General features: G+C 40.9%; 2 protein-coding genes across 2 annotated transcripts; both read right to left on the reverse strand.

Annotated features, from left to right (window-relative positions):
* Positions 1 to 3,588: 3,588 nt before the first annotated feature.
* On the reverse strand, positions 3,589 to 6,422 carry LOC144078749 (uncharacterized). Its single transcript, XM_077607070.1, has 3 exons — positions 5,718 to 6,422; positions 5,516 to 5,644; positions 3,589 to 4,900 (listed from the first exon to the last, which is right to left on the reverse strand). The coding sequence occupies exons 1-3, from the start codon at positions 6,400 to 6,402 to the stop codon at positions 4,767 to 4,769; spliced, it is 948 nt and encodes a 315-aa protein (XP_077463196.1). The 5' UTR covers positions 6,403 to 6,422; the 3' UTR covers positions 3,589 to 4,766.
* An 86-nt stretch (positions 6,423 to 6,508) lies between these two features.
* On the reverse strand, positions 6,509 to 9,608 carry LOC144079059 (GTPase IMAP family member 8-like). Its single transcript, XM_077607596.1, has 3 exons — positions 9,593 to 9,608; positions 8,130 to 8,840; positions 6,509 to 7,224 (listed from the first exon to the last, which is right to left on the reverse strand). Exons 1-3 carry the CDS (start codon positions 9,606 to 9,608, stop codon positions 6,509 to 6,511), a joined length of 1,443 nt encoding a protein of 480 aa, XP_077463722.1.
* Positions 9,609 to 12,077: the final 2,469 nt, after the last annotated feature.

Genomic DNA, 12,077 nt, shown 5'->3' on the forward strand with positions numbered 1-12,077 from the left:
GCAATGTCTTTCAGTGAGGGCAGAGAGCAGCCGACAATCCTCTGGGCAGTGTTAATCACTTTCTGCATGGCCTTTTTGTCTGCCGCCGTGCTTCCAGCGTAACACACTGTGATGCAGTATGCCAGGATGCTCTCTACACTGGTTCTATAGAAGGTTATCAGAAGCTTGGTGTCCAAGTTGTTCCTCCTAAGTACCCTGAGGAAATGGAGTCGTTTCTGAGCCTTCTTCACTACTGCCGTGATGTTTGTAGACCATGAGAGCTTATCCGTGATGTGGACCCCCAGGAATTTAAAGGACTGGACCCTGTCTACACATACTCTATTTATGAGGAGTGGGGCCAGATCTGTTCCATGTTTGCGAAAGTCCAGGATTATTTCTTTAGTTTTCATGGTGTTCAGTGTGAGATTGTTCACCGAGCACCACGAAGACAGCTTGTTGACCTCATCTCTGTAGGCCGACTCATCCCCTCCTGAGATGAGTCCGACCACAGTGGTGTCGTCAGCGAATTTGATGATGGCGTTAGACTGGTGGGTGGGTGTACAGTCGTATGTGTACAGGGAGTACAGAAGAGGACAGGGGAGTCATCACAGCCTTTGTTGACTGGTGTAGGCAAAACCACCTCTACATCAACACCAGTAAGACAAAGGAAATGGTCATCGATTTTCGGAGGAATCCTCAACAGACCACTCAGGTGAACATCCAGGGTACAGACATTGAAATCGTGGCGAATTTGAAGTACCTGGGTGTTCACCTCAACAACAAACTAGACTGGTCCACAAACATAGATGCCCTGTATAAAAGGGGCCAGAGCCACCTCTACCTACTGAGGAGCAGTGGCGGGCCGTCAGGGCCTTCAAGACCTTCTCTGGTGGCCTAAGAAATATCTGAATCATATGTTATATTTTTTCCATCAATACTTATTAAATAATTCCAAATTGTCTGCTAGCTTCCTTTCACCCTTTACCCCATTTTTGGGCAATGTTTGCCGGTACGCCATTGACGTTCATCGCTGTCTTTTCCCGGGAAAATCACCCCCCGGCCCGGTTGTAATGTCTGAAAAGCTCCAGTATTTGTATTTCAGCATTAAATGCTGCTAGGAAGTGGATTTTACCCGTTGAAGGCGCTGCGAGAAAATCCACGGATCGCCACTGCTGAGGAGTCTACGGTCCTTTGGAGTGTGGAGTAAAAAAATGAAACATTACTTTTTTTGTTTGTTTGTTTACCGTGAATGTGTAAAAATTATAACGGTTAAATGTCATATTTCAGGGGTGGGCAACTCCGGTCCTTCCTCATCTACCACACCTGAATCAAATGATCAACTCAGAATTGGTACCAATCCCGATGATTTCATTCAGGTGGTCAACTCTGTCATAGTTGTTAGCTTTTGAAAACAAACAATTACTGTGGAATCACATACGCCATTGCTCATGTTACCCGTTAAATAAAGTTTTGAGTAAATGTGAAAAAGTCCCAGGCATCAATTATTAAATGAAAAATAAATTAAAGTAACTTTTTTATTAATAAGCAATGCGTTAATTGTGGAAAAATACATTATATACATATATACATAATCTTATATATATAAATAAAAAAAATAAAAAAATATATATACATATACATACATATACATATATATATATATATATATATATATATATATATATATATATATATATATATATATATATATATATATATATATATATATATATATATGTATATATATGTATATATATATATATATATGTATATATATATATATATATAAAATCTCATCTCATTTTCTGAACCGCTTCATCCTCACTAGGGTCGCGGGGGGTGCTGGAGCCTATCCCAGGCTGACTTCAGGCCAGAGGCAGAAAACACCCTGAATTGGTGGCCAGCCAATCACAGGGCACAAGGAGACAAACAACCATTCACACTCACACTCATACCTAGGGGCAATTTAGAGTGTCCAATCACCTTACCATGCATGTTTTTGGAATGTGGGAGGAAACTGGAGTACCCACACGGGCCCGGGGGGAGAACATACAAACTAGTGAGGATAAAGCGGTTCAGAAAATGAGAGAGAAAGAACAGATAGAACCACAGTTTAAAAAAAACATGCTTTAGGTTCATTAAAGACTTAGCAGTTTTGAAAACAGTTTAAAATAGTTCAGCGACTCTTTAATCCCACATTGCTTTTCTAATCTGATGCTCCGCCTTTTTTCTAATTGTTTCAGGAAGGAAAAGACTCCACCAAGATGACCATCTCTCGCTGCTTGGACAGTTCACTGTCATTGCTACATATTCTGTACCATCACTCACAAAAAATAAGGCGCGTGAGTTTGAAAAATACAAATATATATTTTTACTGAATTACGATTCTCCCAATTTTTCAACATTTTGTTTGTTAAAAGACTCAAAACTCGGAGCAGAATGAATATGATCCTCATCCCTTCGTGGCTTGGTAAGTGAATAAAAATGATTTGAATGCCATTGAAAGAAATGACATAATGAATGGATCACCTGATTATTCTTGTTGAACAATTTATATGGTAAATGTATCGTAATTACATAGTATCATCGAGAATGTACTGTGGCCATATATAGTACAGACGCTCCCCTACTTACGAACATTCGAGTTACAAACAACGGTACATACGAACAATTTTTTTCCCAAGATGGTGCTGTCACGCGGAACCCAGTGACAGTAGCTCTGTATATTCTTATGTTTTTCGTGTTTTACAGCCCTTCTATCTTTTTTTAAATTACATTTTAATCTTTCTTAATACATTCCTCTTTACTTTACTTTGTACTTTATACTTTTTACTTTAATGTTTTTACAACTTTCTTTGTTCTGTGAGCCTGGCTTCTTTCGGCTACTTCTTGTAGTGCTTCTTTCCGCCGCTAAAACCGACGCCTGGCGCTGTGAGAACTCACCCAGCATCCACCTTCCTCTGCCCAGTTTGTTGCAGTGCGTAAGTGCGTGAACGTATCTCCAGTGCGCAAAGAACATTTTTATCATTAAATATCTTGTGCATCCATTATTCAATATGGTTGGTGAAAAGCGAAAGGCTTCTAGTGAGGGTGGTAGTGCAAGGAAGAGGCAAGCCATTTCATTTGAAACGAAAGTGGCAATAATAAAGAAGCTTGATGCGGGTGAGAAAATGGTGAGCGTTGCACGGGCATACAACTTGAATCGTTTGACGATCGCTCGTTAAATGTTTTTTTCAGTACAAACCAATGCAGGTTACTTATACAAGCCTTAAACATACAAATGCACTTATATAAACCTTCAATATACTTATATAGGCCTTAAACATAAATTATAATACAAAATATAGCACTGAATCAACTTACGAACAAATTCAATTTATGAACAATCGCTCGGAACCTAACTCGTTCGTAAGTAGGGGAGCGTCTGTATACTATAGTATAGTATATATATATATATATAGTATTTCAATTTTATATGAGCCTTGTCCTGCTTTAAATTTAGACTTAAAGCAACGTGTTACCCTAAAAATAGTGTGTGTTTTGTGCAAGAAATTTCCGGGTGTTCCCTTAGTGACATCTAGTCTGTGCAAAAGATTGTGCTTGCGTGTGTCATGATGAAAAATAATCTTCCTTTATTTCAGGTGTGGCGGCATTTTTACACCTTCTTGTAGCTTCTTTAGGTAGGTGCAATGACACCTGATCATAGAAATGAAAGATGAATAGAGGCATACATACATACTATATATAAATCTTTGGCATCCAAATACTAAATCACAGTGATCAGTAATATATATATTAAAAAAAATACAACGCAAATGCTATCAAAATTGATGATGCCGCTATATAGCGCCAATATCTATAGTTTGCGCACTCAAATCAAGACATTTTTTTTTTAGAAATATATTCTCATATCTAAATAAAAACAATCCAAGAGGGGAAACGTTTACATTTAGGATTTACATACATTTATATCAAACATTTAGGCGGCCCGGGGGATGAGTGGTTAGCGCGTCAGCCCCACAGTGGGAGTCCTGGGTTCAAATCCAGGTCTGTCTACCAGTGTGGAGTTTGCATGTTCTCCCCGGACCTGCGTGTTTTTTCTCCGGGTACTCCAAATGAGTTCACATTGATTTCCACTGATAATTTTATCCAGTGGGTTATCACAGTAGTATGTGAATATTAGCATTTTCCAATATATTTGGACGCAGTGGTTTAATTAAATAGGAAAAAGTCGCCAAGGAGGCTCCTAGAATTCACAATTGTTTTTCCACTCTGAATGCAGAATAAAACACATTTAAAATAAATGCTATCAAAACAAATATAGGTTGGCACACTGGAGTGTATGCTGATTAAACACTCCAAAGTGTCCCTCGGTTTAAGTGTGTGTGCATAGTTGTTTGTCTCCTCGTGACCTGCGATTGGCTGGCCACCAATTCAGGTTTAGGTTAGGTTAGAACTTTATTACATCCCGTATTTGGGAAATGTCTTGGTTGCACTAGCAAGACAGACACAAGACACACAAGACACTGTAGACCTAGGTAAAAAATGGCCTGAAGTCAGCTGGGATGGGCTCCAGAACCCCCTGCAACCCTAGTGAGGATAAAGCTGTTCAGAAAATGAATGAATGAATGAATACTTTCGATTAATTGCGATATTTTTTTTCATAATGGACATAAATGGAAAATTGGGGCAATCGGTTTGCTAGCATTGCTGTTTGGATTGTCCTAATTTTTGAATTTGTATAATATTTTTCGCAATTAGTACACTGTTGATGCAATGTAGGCCCCTCATTCGCCAAAGGGAAACTGAGAGCTGTAGCCCGATGACTGTGACTGAGATAGGTTAGAGGCTGAGTTTGAGCTTGTTGGATTCATCGATAGCCAGTGCTGAATTTTATCCATGGATTGGGTGGATCCACTCACTGCAAATGAAAAAGCAAGATAATATATTAGAATTTGTTTGATAGGATGTTAAGGCTATTATTGTATGGAAAGAAAGAAAAGACAGCAAGGAAGATTTCACATGAGAAATGGGTGTGTATTAATGGGCCTAAACCCTGTTTTGGAAAGGTTAATTTTCTAAATGAAGAAGTAATTAATTTCAAACTCAATTTGTTCATAATTTAGACTTTTGAATCAAGTTCACCATTATTAACATTAATTTGTTGCGTTGTTCTCTTAAGAAAATACTGCGCTTCCGTGAGCTATTACCCTTAAAATACTTTCATTGTTGTACACGATATTTTAGAGTAGCCTGCGAGCACTTGTAGTCTATAAACCAGGCTTTAAATCAATATATCAGTCGGCTTAATATAATTCGATACTACTTAAAAAGATTTCAGAATGTTATCTCTTCATATTGTTGGGTTGTACTGCATTGTTCCAATAAGAACTATTATTCTGACCATGTTCGGTTCACGTTTGGCCAAAATATGAATAAGTTTATGAACTTGGATTTAATTAAGTCAAACACAGGGCAGAACAAATTAAAAGCTTGAATGATACGAATTGGAATGAAATAATCATAGTTTACGCACAGTTGGGGGGCAAGAAAAACATGCTGCTCCGCTCTTGCTTCGATGACTGCAAAATTATGGCGTCGATCTGACTAATCTGCTCTTCAATATCATTCAGGATACATTCCATCTTGCCTTTTCCCTTTGAACCTTGAATGAAGAACAAAGGTGAAAATATTGGAATACTCAAATGGTCAATAATGGAATTTATGGGTATACCGACCCAATGACGGAACAATCTCCTTGCTGTCCTGTTGCAGGTCGACGAACTTCTGCTTGTACATCCTATGCAGCTCCAGCTCTCGGCTCCTGATTATATTATGCATCCTCTTCTGGAATTTTTCCGCAACCCTCTGGTGGATGTCATTGATGTCGGGGTGGAAGAGGCGACCCTGGTTTTTTGCTGACATCGCCTCTATTTTCTCAAATAACTGCGGGTGCTGGCTTATATTGTCTTTGACTGTGACGTCCAGGCAGTGGAATCTGTTTTCGCACATGTCAATCAACGAACGAAGCGCTTTGGGTTCCTTCTCGATGAATTCTTCGAGGGATCTGTCGCCCAAGGTGTCCACGTTGCTGAACAGGACCATTGTGTGATCCCATACATTGTCTCCAAAGAGCTTCACGTGGTCTACCAGCATTTCCTTATTGACCTCGTTAAATTTCATGTCCAAGGAAATCACGAACAGAATAGCGTGGAACCCCGGAGTGCTCAGAGTCAGACCTTTGACGATTTTATTGTCCTTTTCCCAGGTGCATTCGGCCTCTCTGTGCCAGCCCGGGGTGTCGACCACTGTGACCCTCCTGCCCGCAACCTGTGCCTGACAAGCCAAACACCCGTCATTCGGTTGAGTGGGGAACACTTTGCGCTGAAGGATGCAATTTGCTGCGGTTGTCTTCCCCGACATTTTTTCGCCGAGTATCAAAATTCGAACCTCGTTCCTCTTTTTGGAAGAACCTGGCAAAGGAAAATAAGAATACAAATGTAAAACTTACACGTGAAGACTATTGTTTTTAGACCGTGTTGAAGAGTAATTCATTACCTTTCTGCACTCGGTGACCCTTTTGGTTTCTCAGCAAAGCAGCTTTTTTCACAGTCTCTTCTCTCTCCATCAGCTCCTCTAGCATCTTCTTATTGGATGTGAACGGTTGGAAATTGTTCCCCGCCAGAGTTAGCTTGATTTTCTCCAGTAGCTCTACAACCTGACTGCTATCATCTGTGTTCATGTTGTCCATGACGTGATACCTGTTACCGCATCGCTCCACCAGAGATTGCAGTGGCCTCCCCTCGCCTTCAATGTATTCTTCAATACTGCGTGACCCCAGCCAGTCTCCTCGGGTGAAAACCACCATTGTGTGTTTCCATACGCTGCCCCCTAGCAACTCCACGTGAGTGATGGCTGCATCCAGATCACTGTGGTGGAACGAGGCATCTGCGTCAACCACCAGTAAGAAGGCGTGGGGCTCCGTCTGGCACTTAAATAAGCTGTGCAAGACCTCGTCTTTAATCGTTTGTGGCGTGTCTGATGCAGGGAAGCCTTTCCTCCAGCCTGGTGTGTCCACTATTGTAATCTCTGTATTGTCCGCCGTGCCATGGAGGATGTAGGAGGATGTTGTCGGTTTTTCGTTTACATACTCTTTGATACCTAGAATGGTTTTGCCTACGGAGGTTTTTCCAGCAAATTGGCTGCCAAGGAGAACCATCTGAAGTGTATTGATGGGTTGGTTTTCTAATATAATTAGAAAAAAGAAGAGATTGTTTTTCTTGAGTTGGGACAGGATGAAGACAACCGTGGTACTTCATGAACATGCTATTGAATGATTTTCTTTAAATGACTGTCAAATTCATTCAAGTCTTAGTATTGGGAATCACTTATCACAAGAATATAAGTATCATAATTTCTCGCATATTAGCCGCCTCCACGTATAAGCCGTATCCTTAAAATTGCCTTAAAATCGTAGAATTTTACAATTTCTCTTTAATAAGACGCCGCCTGATTGACAATTTTCCCCTCCATATTCATGGAGGGAGTACAAATGTGTTACTTTGAAGGGAAAATCTTAAGAAAAATCATCACAGGTGGTATTTCTGAGATAATGTATCAATCGAAAGGATCGTCTGCTGGATTGCACATTCCGGACCGGGGGTTGCCTGCATGTAGACAAATTCAAAAAGGAAGTCAAGTGAGCAGTACAACCAGGAAGTGTGTCCGTAGCGGTCTAGTTTGTCATCCCTAGGTAAGATGGTGGCGCCCTGAGCGAGCAATGGCAGGCCCCAGTAAGTGAGTATTTTCCCGTTTTATGCAAAATATGTTTTTTTCTTCAATTTCATTCATAGATGTCAAAATAAATTTTGTCTTATCTCTTTATCTTTTCTCCATTTTAAAATAAATGACCATATCGACATTGTCTTGCCTTATAGCATTCCGTCATTGTCACCTTGCAGTTTCGTGCATGTCAAGTCTAATTGGCTCGCATATAAGCCGTACCCTCGATTCAGTCATCATTTTTTTAGCGACAAAAACGACATATATGCGAGAAAATACGGTAATTATAATAATAATGATACAATTTGCCGAATAAATTGCAATCACCTTCAACAAAAACTACGAATAAACATTTTTTTCCTACTTACCTGAAATTTTGGCTTTGATTTGCTCTCTTATTTCCAAGGCTTGCCTGTGTCTTTCAACAGCCCTCTTTGCTATTTCTTCTTGCTTCTTCTTAATGGCTGAGAAGATATGGTTGTCCAGCCTGTAGACGGAATCATCATTGGCCCTCACCATCTCATCAATCTTGTCTATCAGCGTCGTGACCTGCTCTAAGTTGCCCCTGTCTTCGTTGTTGATCACGTGGTACCTGTTGTGACACTTTTCTATTACCCATTTGAGTGCTTCACCTTGACTCTCAATGTATTGCTCAATAGTGTTTCGGCCCAGATAGTCCCCAAAGGTGAAGAGCACAATGGAGTGTTGCCAAACTCGATCCCCTAGCAACTTCATATATTCTTGCAGGGTATTCTTTTTCTCGGACGAAAACCTTGAATCGACGGCTATGCCAAGAAGGAAAGCATGCGGACCGGGGGTACACTTCGAGAGATTCATCTTAAATTGATCCTTGTCCCTTTCTGGGATTTCCCTGAGAGAGGGAGAGTTCTTCCATCCTGGTACGTCAACAACCACCAGCTTCCGTCCCTCCACTATCTCATGTCGAGCTTCGCTTTGAGCTGTTCGAGTCCTGCCAGACTCGAATCGCTCTTTAGTCAGAATGGTGTTGGCAACGGAGCTTTTTCCATCCCTTTCAGCACCAATGATCACCACTCGTATCTCAGGCAACGGTGAAGAATCTGCAAAGCAAAAGAAAAGTGCTTACTAAAGTTTCATTTTGTCCATTGTATCATGGACCGGTTTTTAGGATCGTTGGAATGTAGCTAGACATACGATCATAGAAATTCAGAAGTTTTGACAAAATGCTATACTAGAAATATTTAAGATCAGAACTGTATTAATTCAACCTCACCAAATTGTATTTCGGATACATATTGCTTTTTTTGTCAACAACCTGAATTTGAACTACTGTAAAATGAGTTTGGTAATACTTTAATGTATTGGATTGGATTGGATTGAATCACTTTATTCATCCCGTATTCGGGAAATTTAATTGTGACAGTAGCAAGAAAAGGCATAGTTATAAGTTACACAGTACAGTCAAAGGTCGCAGAACAATCAAGCAAAAGCAAAAAGCAAAAAGCACGAAGTACAAAGCAAATCAAAGTCAATGGGATCATCAAGAATTACTTTGTGAGTCACTTTTTGAGACCTACATCATTATTAACAAATGTGTTGTTTTTTTTTTTGTATATATATTTTTTTCATTATTAACAAATATGTCCGTGAAAAACAGAAATGCTTTGTGTGTAATGATAATAGAAACAAAGAATCTATAAGGCCAGTCTGCTTTTCCAGTTCCCCTGGTTCACTACAAAAAAAAATGACCAGCGTTTACCTTTGCTTCTTCAGTCAATAACAGTTCTTTTTTGCTGTTGAAATGTAAAACACAACAAGATGCATCTTATTGACATGGTAATCTTTAACTCACCTGTCGTGTCCGACATTGTGTTTTGTAGTCAGGTATCCACGTTCAGAAACTTTTCGTCTAAAATTAAATGTTGCACCCTGTATTTATGCTTGAAACACAGGGAGAAATAATCACAATAGTGATTCGTTGTTGCTTCCTCAATCCAACTTTATTGATATGACGTCTACCGTGCTGGGGTCAAGGTACGTGTTCCACCCTGCATTTTATCTTGAAACACAGGGAGAAATCATCATAACAGTGATTCGTTGTTGCTTCTCAATCCAACTTTACTGTTATTTTATCAACACAAAAACCCATAATATACAATTACACCCATATATATATATATATATATATATATATATATATATATATATATATATATATATATATATATATATATAAGCAACACGTTAGAACCCAAAACATAATGTACAAATACACCCGTTCACTATACGGTCATAACTTGTCTTATCTTTTCTTTTTACAACTTCGAGAAGTCCTTCTCAACTATTCAACAGGGCATCAATTGTCCAAATCAATTGTCCAGGCATTGGTGTGGAAGATGCTACCACCTACCTGATGCACAGGTCTCTTTCACACCTGGAGAACACGGGAAGCACGCTGATGTTTTTTGACCTCTCCAGTGTGTTCAACACCATTCAGCCGGTCCTACTGAGAGGGAAACTGGAAGAGGCTGGAGTAAGGAACCACCTAGCCGCATGGATCATCGGCTTCCTCACTGACAGACCACAATATGTGAGACTCCAGGACTGTACGTCTGATGTGGTAGCTTGCAGCACGGGGGCACCACTCCCCACTCCTCTTCTCCCTCTACACATCAGACTTCAAACATAATACAGACACCTGCCACCTCCAGAAGTTCTCTGACGACACCGCTATAGCTGGACGAGTGACTGACGGGAACGACCTGGAGTAATAATAATGATTGGACATAGGCCCTGTCGTCATCAACAACAACAAAAGCCTACTTGTCATCACACCCAGAAACTGCGTATGACGAAATTGGTTGTGCTTCTCCATAAGGTGCGTTTACTCGGCAAAATACCTAAATAAGGGATAGTTACTGACTTGTAATTTGGCATTCTGCTGTCATGGATACAGGTCACTTACCTCTCACTGTCTTTCACTTACCTTCAGTCAGCTAGTAGGAGGCAGATCACCATCCAAACATCTTTCCATATTACCTCAGAAGGGAATGTGTGTTGTGTTACCGCAAATTTAGAGTTCTGTTGGATGTGGGGAAAAACTGTCCTTAAGCCTATTTGTCCGTACTTTGTGGGACCTATAGCGTCTGCCAGAGGGCAGCAGCTGGAACAGATTGTGACCAGGGTGGTATGGGTCCCCTATGATGTTCCTGGCTCTGCTGAGGTAACGAGGGCTGGCAATGTCTTCCAGTGAGGGCAGAGAGCAGCCGACAATCCTCTGGGCAGTGTTAATCACTTTCTGCATGGCCTTTTTGTCTGCCGCCGTGCTTCCAGCGTAACACACTGTGATGCAGTACGCCAGGATGCTCTCTACACTGGTTCTATAGAAGGTTATCAGAAGCTTGGTGTCCAAGTTGTTCCTCCTAAGTACCCTGAGGAAATGGAGTCGTTTCTGAGCCTTCTTCACTACTGCCGTGATGTTTGTAGACCATGAGAGCTTATCCGTGATGTGGACCCCCAGGAATTTAAAGGACTGGACCCTGTCTACACATACTCTATTTATGAGGAGTGGGGCCAGATCTGTTCCATGTTTGCGAAAGTCCAGGATTATTTCTTTAGTTTTCATGGTGTTCAGTGTGAGATTGTTCACCGAGCACCACAAAGACAGCTTGTTGACCTCATCTCTGTAGGCCGACTCATCCCCTCCTGAGATGAGTCCGACCACAGTGGTGTCGTCAGCGAATTTGATGATGGCGTTAGACTGGTGGGTGGGTGTACAGTCGTATGTGTACAGGGAGTACAGAAGAGGACAGGGGAGTCATCACAGCCTTTGTTGACTGGTGTAGGCAAAACCACCTCTACATCAACACCAGTAAGACAAAGGAAATGGTCATCGATTTTCGGAGGAATCCTCAACAGACCACTCAGGTGAACATCCAGGGTACAGACATTGAAATCGTGGCGAATTTTAAGTACCTGGGTGTTCACCTCAACAACAAACTAGACTGGTCCACAAACATAGATGCCCTGTATAAAAGGGGCCAGAGCCGCCTCTACTCACTGAGGAGCAGTGGCGGGCCGTCAGGGCCTTCAAGACCTTCTCTGGTGGCCTAAGAAATATCTGAATCATATGTTATATTTTTTCCATCAATACTTATTAAATAATTCCAAATTGTCTGTTAGCTTCCTTTCACCCTTTACCCCATTTTTGGGCAATGTTTGCCGGTACGCCATTGACGTTCATCGCTGTCTTTTCCCGGGAAAATCACCCCCCGGCCCGGTTGTAATGTCTGGAAAGCTCCAGTATTTGTATTTCAGCATTAAATGCTGCTCGGAAG

The sequence above is a fragment of the Stigmatopora argus genome, chromosome 8, assembly GCF_051989625.1.
Source record: "Stigmatopora argus isolate UIUO_Sarg chromosome 8, RoL_Sarg_1.0, whole genome shotgun sequence".
Classification (NCBI taxonomy): domain Eukaryota; kingdom Metazoa; phylum Chordata; class Actinopteri; order Syngnathiformes; family Syngnathidae; genus Stigmatopora; species Stigmatopora argus.

Bases quoted from the DNA above. Each gene is read 5' to 3' on its own strand.
- LOC144079059 (XM_077607596.1), bottom strand. The intron at 7,225-8,129 runs GTAAGTAGGAAA...TAATTATATTAG, and splicing joins AATCAAAGCCAAAATTTCAG to AAAACCAACCCATCAATACA.
- LOC144078749 (XM_077607070.1), bottom strand. From the start codon at position 6,402: ATGTCGGGGAAGACAACCGCAGCAAATTGCATCCTTCAGCGCAAAGTG. The intron at 5,645-5,717 runs GTCGGTATACCC...TCTTCATTCAAG, and splicing joins GGAGATTGTTCCGTCATTGG to GTTCAAAGGGAAAAGGCAAG. The intron at 4,901-5,515 runs GTGCGTAAACTA...TTTCATTTGCAG, and splicing joins GTTTTTCTTGCCCCCCAACT to TGAGTGGATCCACCCAATCC.